Raw genomic sequence first — 11,958 nt, forward strand, 5'->3', positions numbered from 1 at the left:
TGTTTCGGAGTGTTTTCGGAGAACAAAGTGGGGGTCGTGGCACTGGAGGGGGGGTGGGTGGCCTCCGGGCGGTGGATTTTGACAGATTCCGATGGGATTTCTGTGAAGAAACAAGCGGTTTCTGGGCCGGGGTGTCCTGTGGGAAGGATTAAGGGGTTCCCAAAGGGGTTCTGAGGAGAAATGGGCGATTCCCGGCCCTGGGGGGGGGGGGGTCTGATGGGAGAAGGTGGATCTTGGGGCTAAGGGGGAACATGGGGGTGCCTATGGTGCAGGGGCCCCCGTGACGCCCCAACAACCCTCCCAGATGCAGGAAGGAGGAAGAAAAAACGCAAAAAGGACAAAAAACGAAAACCACTGCCCCGGTGAGCGGCGATACGAGGGGGGGCAGTGGGGTCACAACCCCCCACCAGAGCCCCCTGTGACCCTTATGGAGTGGGGAGAACCACTGGGGGGGGTTGGAGCTTTTGGGGTGTCCCTGTTCACCGGGCGATACAAGCAGACCCCCCTTTCCTGGGGGTGGGGGGGGCACATTCCCAGGGCCACCCTTCCCCCTGCCATGGCTATTTTTAACCCTGCGGTGCCTGGGGCCCTGAGGTCATTTCTATTTCGGGGGGGTGATGTCCCAACACGCCTCACACCCCACCACACTCTGGCCTGGGGGGCCTCTGGGACTTCCCGTCACTCTCCGGGGACCATTCCCCCGCCTCTTCCCTTTCCCCTGTGGGACCACCCCATGGGCCCCCTGGCACGGGGGAGACCCTCGAGGGGACCAGGTACTGGGGAGGGGGGGGCGCAGGCACCTGGGTCCCCTGGGGCTGGGGGGTGTGGGGAGCCCGGATGCCCGGTTTCCCAGCCTGGCTCTCCCCTTCCAGGACCCCAAGCCCCCCCGAGGATGTGTCCCCAGAGACCCCCTGTCCCCTGCCCCCGCTGTCAGCCGGGCTGCTGGACTCTGACGAAGGGGAGCAGGAAGACCCCCGCGACTACTGCAAAGGTGGGGGGTGTGCAGACGCCTGGGTGCAGGGGGGTGGCGGGGCGCACCTAGACGCCCGGTGCCAGACTGCCCCCCCCCTCCGTGCCCCCCCAGGCGGGTACTACCCCGTGCGGATTGGGGACCTCTTCAGCGGGCGCTACCACGTGGTGCGCAAGCTGGGCTGGGGGCACTTCTCCACCGTCTGGCTCTGCTGGGACACACGGTGAGTGGCCGGACCCCTGGGGACGCCACGGGGGGGCGGCTGGGGGGCCCCCCCCGGACTCCTGGGTCCCCTCCACAGGCAGAAGCGGTTCGTGGCGCTGAAGGTGGTGAAGAGCGCGCCTCAGTACACCGAGACGGCCTTGGATGAGATCAAGCTGCTGAAATGTGTGAGCGCGCCTGGCCCCCCGAACTGGGGGACCCCCAGAGTCCCGCCTGGCCCCCAAACCCCCTGTAACCCCCCGTGCTCGCCCAGGTCCGTGACTCCGACCCCAGCGATCCCAAGCGGGGAGAACATCGTGCAGCTCATCGACGACTTCAAGATCTCTGGGGTTAACGGCGTCCGTATCCTTCCAGGGGCCCCCTCATCTCCCTGGGGTGGGTCCTGGGTTGGGGGACCCCGCATCCCTGGGGGGGTCCCAGGTGTCCAGGCACTCCTTGACCCCCCCCCCCCCAGATGTGTGCATGGTGCTGGAGGTGCTGGGCCACCAGCTCCTGCGCTGGATCATCAAGTCCAACTACCAGGGGCTGCCTCTGCCCTGTGTCAAGAGCATCGTGCGGCAGGTGAGGGGGGCCCCCCCAACATCCCCCCCACGTCCCCCAGGCTGCCTCCTGGGGACCCCCGTGTCCTTGTGGGACCCCGAATGGCCTGCAGAGAGTCCCCCAACTCCCCCTGCCACCGCCCACATCCCCACTGAAACCTGAAGTGTTCTCTCGAGAGCGTCCCTGTGGCCTCCCCCTGCTCCCCATGGGGACCCCAAGTGGCCCCTTTAGAGCCCCACAAATCCCCCCCAGCATCACCCCGTGTGCCCCCGCAGGAGTCGGTGTGAGGGAGGGGTCTCGGGGTGCCCCCCCCTGACTTGGGGCTGCTCCCCTTGCGTTGGGGCGCAGGTGCTAGAGGGGCTGGACTACCTGCACACCAAGTGCAACATCATCCACACGGACATCAAGCCGGAGAACGTGCTGCTGCGGGTGGGCGAGCCCTTCGTGCGGCAGCTGGCGGCCGAGGCCACGCGCTGGGCCCGGGGGCGCGGCCCCCCCCAGAGCGCAGGTACCCCCGGGGCCCGCGGTGCTGAGCTGAGGGGAGCCGGGACCCCCGGGACCCCTGGGGTGTGGGGGGCCGCGTCTCATCCCCCTTTTCCCCCCCTTCTTCTCTCCAAAGTGAGCTCCGCGCCGCAGGACGTCCCCGTGAGTGTCTGGGGCTGGCGGCCCCTCCTCGTGCGTCCCCTCGCACGCCTGCTCACCCTCGTGCAGCCCCTCGTGCGCCGCCTCGCACGCCTGCGTGACTTCACGCGTCCCCTCGCACGCCTGCCCGCCCTCGTGTGCCGCCTCGCACGCCTGCGTGACTTCACGCGTCCCCTCGCACGCGCCTTGGCCCCTGCACGGCGGCTCCTGGGGGTGCGTGAGCCCGCCGGTGCTCTGCGCCCGCGCCCCCCGTGCTCGCGGGGCCCCCCGTGCCAGCAGCCCCCCGCTCCCCGCGGCAGGAGCGGCTCTCCCGTGCGCAGCGGCGGCGGCGGCAGCGGCGGCAGAGCCGCCTCCTGGCCCAGCGCCTGCGGGACCTGGAGCAGCTGCAGGAGACCGGGGGGTCCCTGGGGGCCCCCGATGACGCCGGTCAGTGCTCGGTGGGGGAGTCCTGGGACCCCCAGGGGTCGCTTGGGGTCTCCTGGGGGGTAACGGGGGTCCCGGGGGTCTCTGGGGTGGCTGTGAGGGGGTCCACGGGGTGGGTTGGGTGTCCTGGGAGGGGCAGGAGCCCCAAAGAATAACTTTGGGGGACCCTGGCAGGTGGGTTTGGGGGTTCCGTGGGGGCTGGGGGGGTCCCACCGGGTTTTGTTCCCCTGAGGCTGCTGTTTGGGGGTCCTGGGGGGGGCTGGAGGGAAACCTGGGAGCCTTGGGGTTCGGGGGGGGAAGTTGGGGTGTTGACCTGGGGGACTCACAGCCTTCTCCCTCCCGCAGAGGCACCGGCCCCGGACCCCGACGAAGGGGGCAGCCCCCCCAGCGGCGCCTCCTCCTCGGGGGTGCACACCCTGCAGGCTGGCGGCTCCAGCGAGGGGCTCTCGGGGGGCTCCTCCGCCTCGGGGGGGGTCCCCTGCGGCGTCCCCCAGCCCCAGCTCTGCCTCTGACTCCCTCCTCACCCCCACCTCCAGCTCCCTCATCTCGGGGGGCTCGGGGGGGCCCCCCGCCCCCCTTGGTCAGCGGGGGGCCCCAGGGGAATATATGGGGGGGGGGGGTTGTGGGGGGGGCACAATTTGGGTGGCAGTTGGGGTTGTGGGGGAAATTGAGGGACGGGGGGGGATGGAGGGCGGAAGTGGGGTGCCATTGGGGTTGCAGGAGGGAGGTTGGGGGGGCAGTTTGGGGTGGAGGGGGGATATCGGGGGGGCTAGGGGAGGACTGGGGGGGAAGGGGGGTCTGGGGTGGGGTTAAGGGCAGCGTGGGTTCGGGGGGGGCTTTGGGGTGCCCCTGCTGATGTCCCCACTGCCCCCACACAGGTGGGGGGGTGCCAGGGGGGCAGGAGAACCCCCTGGACCCCCGCTGTGCCCCCCAGCTGCGCGTCAAGATCGCCGACCTGGGCAACGGCTGCTGGGTGGTGAGGGGGCGACGGGGGGGAGGGGGTGGGGTGGGGTGTCAGCGGCGCGTTGGGGGTAGGGGGCTGGGCTGGGGGCGGCGGGGGAGTTTGGGGGTGCCCCCTCCCCCCGGGCAGGGGCCGACGCGCTGGCCCCCCGCGCAGCACCGGCACTTCACGGAGGACATCCAGACGCGGCAGTACCGGGCCCTGGAGGTGCTGCTGGGGGCGGGCTACGGGCCCCCCGCCGACATCTGGAGCACTGCCTGCATGGTGAGGAGCCCCGGCCCCACGGCGCACCCCACGGCCGGCCCCACGGCGCGCCCCACGGCCGGCCCCGCGGCCCCTCACTGCCCGCTCTGCCCGCAGGCCTTCGAGCTGGCCACGGGGGACTACCTCTTTGAGCCCCACTCCGGGAGGACTACAGCCGGGATGAGGGTAGGCGGGGCCTCGCGGGGGCGGGGCCTCGAGGGGGCGGGGCCTCGCGGGGCGGGGCCTCGGGCAGAGAAGGGTCAGTGGGTAGAGTCAAGCGGGAGGAAGGGGTGGGGCCGGAGGCACGGGGCGGGGCCTGACATCCTCCGCCCTGCAGACCACATCGCCCACGTGATGGAGCTGCTGGGGGAGATCCCGCGGCACGTGGCGCTGGGCGGGCGCTACTCCCGGGAGTTCTTCAACCGCCGCGGTGAGGGGCGGGGCCGGGGGCGGGGACTGCTGGGATGGGGGCGGGGTGAGGCTGGGGGGGCGGGGTGACTGGGCCTGGGGTGGAGCCCGGGGGAATGGGGGGTTTGGGGGTGGAGCTATACTGTATGTGGAGGGGGCGTGGCCACTATGGAGAGGGCGGGGCGAGGGCTTGGCCAGTTGGTGGAGTGGGCGTGTCCCACCGCGACGGTGACGCCCCTGCCGCCCCGCCCCACAGGGGAGCTGCGCCACATCCGCCACCTGCGGCCCTGGGGGCTGCGGGCCGTGCTGCAGGAGAAGTACGAGTGGCCCCGGGGGGCGGCCGCCGCCTTCGCCCGCTTCCTGCGGCCCATGCTGGCCTTCGAGCCCGCCCGCCGCGCCACGGCCGCCCAGTGCCTGCGCCACCCCTGGCTCCGCCCCTAGCCCGCCCCGCGAGTGGGAGTGTGAATAAAGGCGTGGCACAGCGGGGAGGCGGGGTCCTCGGGGGCTTTATTGGGGAGCAGCGAGGGGGGGTGGGGTACCTGGGGGGCTTCCTGCCCCTCCCGGTCAGGGGTGCTCCGGGGTGCGGCCGCCCTAGGCGCGGGAGAGGTGGGAGATGATGCTCTGGACAGCCCTGAGGTCGTGCCCTGTCCCCGATGTCGGGCGTGTGCGTCTGGGGGCGGAGTCAGTCGTTGGGGTGGGGCTTGTCCCGGCCCCACCCACAGGGGGGTAAAGCCTCAGAGCCTTTAAAAGGAGGCAGGGGTGGGACTTACCCGGGGATCATCCAATGAGGCAAGGACGGCCTGGCGGATGGTGGAGGCGTGGCTGTGCAGCCTGGGGGAGAGGCAGAGACCACGCCCCTGTCAGAAGCCACACCCCCAAGGCAAACAGAGCCCCCACCCCTCTGAAGCCCCGCCCCACGCTCTAAGCCACGCCCCTCGGCTGCGGCCCCGCCCACCGGAGGTGGTCCAGCATCATGCAGGCGGCGAGCAGGGCGGCCGTGGGTTGGCGATGTTGCGGTTGGCGATGCTCTTCCCCGTGTTACGCGTCGCCTGGGGGGGACGGGGGGAGGCTGAGGAGACCCCCGCATCCCTGGGGACCTCCCCAGTCCCCGGAGCGCCCCCCAGAGCCCCCCCCGCCAGCGTTCCCACTCCCCCTCCAGTCCTCCCCACCTCCCCAGGCCCCACCATTCCTTCCCAGTGCTCCCAGTCCCCCCACGACCCCGCAGCCCCCCCCATCAGGATCCTCCCAACACCCCGACCCCCCCCGCCAGCCCCATGGCGGCTGTAATCAGGGTCAGGCCCCCCCCCCCCTAGACCCACGGTCTCGAAGACGGCGTAGTCGTGGCCGTAGTTGGCGCCGGGGACGAGGCCGGGGCCCCCCACCAGCCCCGCGCAGACGTTGTTGACGATGTTGCCGTAGAGGTTGGGCATCACCATCACGTCGAACTGCTGCGGGCGCGACACCAGCTGGGGACGGGGAGGGGTTACTGGGGGTTGCTGGGGCTACCGGGAGCACCGGGGCAGGGTCAGCCGGGGCCCACCTGCATGGTGGTGTTGTCCACGATCATGCTGCGGAAGCTGATCTCGGGGTACTCAGCTGCCACCTCCTGGCAGCACTGCAGGAAGAGGCCATCCCCCAGCTTCCTGCGGGGACGGGGCGGGGGGGGTCAGCGTGTGGCCCCCCCCGGCCCCGCGGAGCCCCCCGCCGCGCGCCCCCCGGACGCACATGATGTTGGCCTTGTGGACGGCGGTGACGGAGCGGCGCGCGGCGGCGCGGGCCAGGCGGAAGGCGTAGTGGGCAATGCGGCGCGAGCGCCCGGCCGTGATGATCTTCAGGCTCTCCACCACCCCTGCCACGCTCTGGGGACGGGGGGGGGCTGTCAGGGGCCCGGGGGCGGGGCCAGGCGCGGGGGCGGGGCTACAGAGACCAACCAGGCCGAGGGTGGGGCCTGACCCCCGGGGGTGTGGCCAAAGAGGTGCTGCCAGCCGCTGGGGGCGTGGCCAGCATGCAGGGGACGTGGTTAGGAGCAAGGGGGTGTGGCCATCACCTGAGGGCGTGGCCAAGGCTGTACTCAGATGGGGCGTGGCCACTGCCTAGGGAGCGTGGCCAAGGCAGTGTATCCATCACTGGGGCGTGGCCATCAGCCAGGGGGCGTGGCCAAGGCAGCATACCCATCAGTGGGGCGTGGCCATCAGCCAGGGGGCGTGGCCAAGGCAGCATACCCATCAGTGGGGCGTGGCCATCAGCCAGGGGGCGTGGCCAAGGCAGCATACCCATCACTAGGGCGTGGCCATCAGCCAGGGGGCGTGGCCAAGGCAGCATACCCATCACTGGGGTGTGGCCAAGGCAGCGTACCCATCACTGGGGCGTGGCCATCAGCCAGGGGGCGTGGCCAAGGCAGCATACCCATCACTGGGGCATGGCCATCAGCCAGGGGGCATGGCCAAGGCAGCATACCCATCACTGGGGCGTGGCCATCAGCCAGGGGCGTGGCAAGGCAGCGTAGCCGCAGGGTGCGCAGCCCAGTCAACTTTGGGCCGCAGCATTCTGGAGGCGTGGCCAGGCTGCAGGAGGCGTGGCAGCCAGGGCAATGCAATAAGCAGCCCTGGCAGGGGGCGTGGCTTTCGGGGGCGTGGTGAGGCGGGGCGTGGCCGCGGGCACCGCCCACCTCATGCTCCAGGCTGCTGTACTCGCCCTCGGTGTTCTCCCGCACGATGAGGATGTCGATGTCACGGTGCCGCGTCTCCACCCCGGGCAGGCTCTGGCAGTGGATCACGTTGGCGTACAGGTCCAGGCTGGTCCTGCCCCGCCCCAACACGCCGGTCAGGCTCCGCCCCTCGGCCACGCCCCCTCCCACCGCTCCCAGTCCCCCCCCAGCGCCCCGTGGCTCTCACCGGATGAGGTTGTTGCGGGACTTGTGGCTGGGCGGGAGGTTGTGGTTGGTCTCAATGTTCCCTGGGGAAGGGGGGGGTGCAGATGGGGGGGGTCAGGGTGTCCCCAAGCTGCCGGGGGGGGGGATCCCCAGCCCCGCGCTCACCCTTGAGGGCGACGCCATTGCGGCGGATGGCCATGATGGCGTTGTGCACGTCGTCCTCGGGCGCCTCGGAGCTGACCCGCACCTCCTCAAAGTCCACGGGGACGCAGGCGTGCCTGGGGGCGGGGAACGGCCCGGACGCCTGGGTCCCACGGTCGGGCCCGGACACCTGGGTCCTTGCCGGGTGCAGGGAGGGGGGCACCCACCTGAAGACCTCCTTGACGTGGAGCATCAGTTCGGGGCCGATGCCGTCGCCGGGGATCAGTGTCACGGTGTGGCGGCCCCCGTACTTGGCAGGCGGAGGCTGTGGGGGCACCGGCAGGTGAGGACCGAGGTGTCCAGGCCCCCCTGTCCCCCTCCTCCTTGGCCCCCACGTCCCCCACCCCCTGCCTGGGGAACCCAGGCATCCGGGCGCCTGCCATGCAGACCCATGCATGCCCCCCCCCCCAACTCCCCACATGCATTTGGGGTCCCCAACCCCCAGTCTGGCCATACTCACGATGCTGGGCTGCTGCAGGGGCGGGCGGCCATGGCGCGGAGGAGAAACGGGGGCCGTTAGTCACGGTGCCGGCAAATGGGGAGGGGGTGGAGAGGGAAGGGAGCCCCCCGGGCAACGTCAGGGCCCCCCGAACCCACCCCCCAAATCCACGCAGCAAGAACAGCATGCTCCTCCTGTACGGGCCCCAAGCACCCTGTGTAACCCCCCACCCCAAGGCGGGGGGGCTCCCAGCCCCTGCCAAGCCTCAGCCTCAACAGAGAGGCCAAAGGGGGGCCCCCAAGACTCCCCCCGCCCCTGAGAGGGGCCAGGGTGGGTTTGGGGACCCGCCACCCCAAGAGATGGGGCACCCCATGGTCCCCAGGACCCCGCTCCCTGCCCACCCTGAGTGTTAGAGGGCCCTGGGGTACTGGTTGGGGGAACACCCCCCCTCCAGACAGGGCACTTACGGGCGGGAGGTGGCAACGCTCGGAATCATGGGAAATCCAGGCCTGTGGGGAGGGAGAGGTCACTGCCCGGGCGCCAGGGCCCCCCCACGGGCCCCGGGCCCCTCGGCCAGCCCAGACGCTTCATCACTAATGCGGCTGCTGCTAATTAGGGTCTGCCCGGCCCCGAGATGGGGCTGAGCTGGGGGATCCCGGGGGTCACCAGCGGCTGCCTGGGGGGGCACCCGGACGCCTGGGTCCCCCCCAACTTTCGGCCAACCGCAGAGGATTCTGGGATTGAGCACCGACCCCCCCCCCCCCCTTTGTCACCCCCGCAAAGCAGTACGGGCTCACGGACCAACCTCCCTAGAAATAACCACCAATCAGCGAGGAAGGCGCTGGCCCGGCCCGCCCACTCGCTCAGCGTACAGCCAATCAGCATTCGCGGGCACGGGCGGTGCCACCGTGAGAGCCGATCAGACCCCGAGTTGCATCACGGTTAGTCCCGCCCCGCCGCGCCACCGCCTCCAATCAGATTCCCGTAGCCCGCCCGCCCACCGCCGCCGCGGGGCCCGCCGCCCAGCTCCCGAGGGGCCCGGCGAGCGGTGGGGCCGTCCCGCCGCCCCGGAACTCACCGGGCGCGGCCCCAGCACGGCCGGTACCCAGAGCCGCCGCGCCGCCGCCAGCGCCGCCGCCATGGCTGCTCCCCACGATGGTCGCCGCCAAGCTCTCGCGAGATGTCGGCACCGCCCGGGGACGGGGCTGGCGGGGCGCGAGATCTCGCGAGACGTCCCGCCTATCCTCGTCGCCCCGTGCTTTCCCTCGCGCCATCGGCGGCGCCACAGAAGTCGCGGCGGCCATTTTGTACCTGGGCGGCGCGGAGCGGCGGCGCATGCGTAGGGCCGCCCCGCGCGCGCTCCCTCAGACGGGCGTGAGAGAGGCGGTGCCGCCCGCCATTTTGTCCAGGGCCGGCGGCGCCCGTGCGCAGAGCACCTACTCCAGGCGCGCTTTCATCCCCGCTTTGGGGCGAAAAAATACTAAAACCGGAGGAGAGAGCGCGGACCCGGCCTGTAGTGGTTGCCATGGAAACGCCGAGACGAAGGGCTCGTGGCGGGCGCGCTGCGCATGCGCCGGGGCGGGGCCGCGCCCTTTCTGGCGCTGTCTGCCGCGCCACATGAGTCGCCGCGGCCATTTTGTCCGGCCGGGGGATGCGCTGCGCAGGTGCGCGGCTTGGCCACGCCCCCCGGCGGCGACAGCGGCGGCGGCCGGGCCACGTCGCGCGTGGGGCAGGCGCCCGCGAAGAGAAAAGCGCGCTTCCCATTGGCCTTGGCGCTCGCGGCGGCCCGCCTCCCGGGGCTGATTGGGCGCGCGGCTGCGGCTGCCGGCGCTGATTGGCCGCCGCGCGGGTCTGTGGCGGGAGGGCGGTGCGGCCGGCAGTCATGGCGGCGCTGGCGGTGCTGGCGGGGCTGCTGGCGGCGGCGCTCGGCGGCGCGGGTACGGGCGGGCGCTGCGGGGCGGGCGGGGGGCCCCGCGGGTGCGGGGGGGTCCCGGCGCGCTGCGGTCCTGCCAGGGCTGTGGCGGGTGGCCGGGGCCGGGCGGGCGGGGTCCTGGGGGCCGGGGAGGGGGGTCCCGGCGCGGCCCGGTCCTCACGGCCCCCCCGCAGGCGAGCAGTGCCCCGAGCCCACCATCGTGCCCTCGTACTACACCACCTCGGACGCCGTCATCTCCTCCGAGAGCGTCTTCGTGGTGGAGATCTCGCTGGCCTGCAAGAACGGCGCCCAGGTGAGTCCCCGCGGGGGCGGCGGCGGCGGGGGGGGGGCTGCCGGGGCCCCCCCCGCCTCCCACCGCCGCCCGTTCCCCCGCAGAACGTGGCTCTCTACGCCGACGTCAACGGGAAGCAGTTCCCCGTCACCCGGGGGCAGGACGTGGGGCGCTACCAGGTGAGCCGGCGTCCCCGGAGGGGGGGGCTGGGGGCGCAGGGAGGGGGGGGGGCTGGGGTTCAGCGCTCTCCGCTCCCCCCCCGCAGGTCTCCTGGAGCCTGGAGCACCGCAGCGCCCAGTCGGGCACCTACGAGGTGAAGTTCTTCGATGAGGAGTCGTACAGCGCCCTGCGGAAGGTGGCCCCCCCCGCGGCGTGGCGGGGGTCCCTCGGAGGGGGGCTCCCCCAGCCTGGCTCTGAGCCCCCTTTTCTCCCCCTCCCTACCCGGATCCCCAGGCTCAGCGCAATAACGAGGACGTCTCCCACATCCGACCGCTCTTCACCGTCAACGTGGACCATCGGGTGAGTTGAGGGGGTTTTGGGGGTCCCTGTGGCTTTGGGGGTGTCGTTGGCGTGGTTGCCTTTAAAGATGGGCTGGGGCTGGGGGTGCGCACAGGGTTTTGGGCAGAAATCGGGGTGGTTTGGGTGTGTTGGGAGAGTCCTTTGAGGACCTGAGCCTGTTGCTGCCGTTGGCTGCTTCTCCGCTGGGAAGGGAAGTTTGGGGGACTTGGGGGGTCCCCAGGGTCGGGGGAGGGGGGTGTCTGATGTTTTGGGGGAATCTGCAGGGTCTTGGAGTGGGTGTTTTGGGGGGGTCCCAGGGTTTCGAGGGTCATCGGTGGGAGTTTGGGGTGGGCGTTGGGGATGGATGTGGAGCTAGCGGAGCCCTGCGGGGTTTAGGCGTGCCGCTGGGGGGGGGGCCGGGGGGTGCTGGAGAGTGGGAGGAGGATTTGGGGGGCACGAGAGGGTTTTGGGGGGCAGCAGTGACCCCCGTGCTGTCTCGACAGGGTGCCTGGAACGGTCCCTGGGTGTCGACGGAGGTGGTGGCGGCCGCCATCGGCCTGGTCGTCTATTACCTGGCGTTCAGCACCAAGAGCAGCATCCAGGCGTAGGCCCCCCCAAAACGCGGCCCCCCCAAACCCGGCTCTCTGAGGGGTCGGTGGGTCTTGGGGGGGGGGAGCGGGGTGCCCTCAGAATTGCCCCCCCCCCCCAAAATAAAGACATTGTGGGGTGCACCGTGAACGTGGGGGGGGGGGGCTGAAGGGTCGTCCCCAAGTGGGAATGGCTGGCTGGGGGGAGCCCCCAGAAACGGGGGAGCCCCCAGAAGCGGGGGAGCCCCCCCTCCCAAGTCGGGGGTGTCTTTGCCGTGGGGGACACCCCAGACTGGCGGAGGGGGGGGTCTACCCTTAGCCCCCAAAATTGGGGTTCTCAAGGGTCCCCCCTGCGATTCTTGCCCGGGGGATGGCCCCAGACGCCGCCCCCCCCCAATAAAGGTGTCCCCACCCCCCATCTCCCGGTGTCTGCTTTGGGGGTGCCCCCCCCCCCTCCATCCCAGAGGGGACCTGGGCGTCCGGGGGGCTGATGACATCACGCCCAGCGCCCGGCGGGGGTGATGTCACCAGGGACAGAGGGGTCTGACCTCGCGGGGGGGGGTCTGTTCTGTGTCTGTTCTGGGGGGGCTGCCTGGGCGGCGGGGTCCCCTCGGGGGGGGGTAAGCCCCCCACCCCGGACGCCTGGCTCCCCCCGGGGGGGGTGGTGCTTCCCGTCATCCCCTGGGTGGGTGCCAGGGTCCGGCTGCCGGGAAGGTGTCAGGAAGGGGACCCGGGTGTCCGGGGGGCT

At 71.6% G+C, this 11,958-nt stretch overlaps 3 protein-coding genes across 3 annotated transcripts; 2 read left to right on the forward strand and 1 right to left on the reverse strand.

The window, feature by feature from the left end:
- Positions 1–272: 272 nt before the first annotated feature.
- Positions 273–4,850, forward strand: LOC142360307 (SRSF protein kinase 3-like; the record flags this gene model as incomplete). Its single annotated transcript, XM_075412485.1, is given in 18 exon segments — positions 273–362; positions 873–991; positions 1,085–1,193; positions 1,272–1,359; positions 1,446–1,478; positions 1,480–1,534; positions 1,647–1,753; positions 2,081–2,240; positions 2,352–2,377; positions 2,674–2,800; positions 3,143–3,270; positions 3,272–3,377; positions 3,676–3,773; positions 3,915–4,022; positions 4,119–4,164; positions 4,167–4,187; positions 4,339–4,431; positions 4,666–4,850. Coding segments are annotated over 18 exon segments (1,699 nt in total), but the record flags the coding sequence as incomplete, so codon positions are not given.
- Positions 4,851–4,985: 135 nt separating this feature from the next.
- LOC142360309 (isocitrate dehydrogenase [NAD] subunit gamma, mitochondrial-like) lies at positions 4,986–9,805 on the reverse strand. Its single transcript, XM_075412487.1, is given in 16 exon segments — positions 4,986–5,037; positions 5,039–5,079; positions 5,180–5,240; positions 5,365–5,407; positions 5,410–5,458; positions 5,729–5,875; positions 5,950–6,052; positions 6,135–6,268; positions 7,078–7,210; positions 7,304–7,364; positions 7,447–7,559; positions 7,650–7,747; positions 8,389–8,430; positions 9,000–9,232; positions 9,428–9,751; positions 9,793–9,805. Coding segments are annotated over 16 exon segments (1,632 nt in total). The 3' UTR covers positions 4,986–5,000.
- LOC142360310 (translocon-associated protein subunit delta-like) lies at positions 9,760–11,609 on the forward strand. The gene is made up of 6 exons (XM_075412488.1): positions 9,760–9,858; positions 10,028–10,146; positions 10,230–10,304; positions 10,391–10,480; positions 10,579–10,644; positions 11,127–11,609. The coding sequence occupies exons 1-6, from the start codon at positions 9,804–9,806 to the stop codon at positions 11,229–11,231; spliced, it is 510 nt and encodes a 169-aa protein (XP_075268603.1). The 5' UTR covers positions 9,760–9,803; the 3' UTR covers positions 11,232–11,609.
- Positions 11,610–11,958: the final 349 nt, after the last annotated feature.

Source organism: Opisthocomus hoazin, unplaced genomic scaffold, assembly GCF_030867145.1.
Source record: "Opisthocomus hoazin isolate bOpiHoa1 unplaced genomic scaffold, bOpiHoa1.hap1 HAP1_SCAFFOLD_289, whole genome shotgun sequence".
Classification (NCBI taxonomy): domain Eukaryota; kingdom Metazoa; phylum Chordata; class Aves; order Opisthocomiformes; family Opisthocomidae; genus Opisthocomus; species Opisthocomus hoazin.

Excerpts from the sequence above, each read along its gene's own strand:
- LOC142360310 (XM_075412488.1), top strand. The coding sequence starts at position 9,804 with ATGGCGGCGCTGGCGGTGCTGGCGGGGCTGCTGGCGGCGGCGCTCGGC. Across the intron at positions 9,859-10,027 it reads GGCGGCGCTCGGCGGCGCGG|GCGAGCAGTGCCCCGAGCCC; the intron begins GTACGGGCGGGC and ends GCCCCCCCGCAG. Across the intron at positions 10,645-11,126 it reads CCGTCAACGTGGACCATCGG|GGTGCCTGGAACGGTCCCTG; the intron begins GTGAGTTGAGGG and ends CTGTCTCGACAG.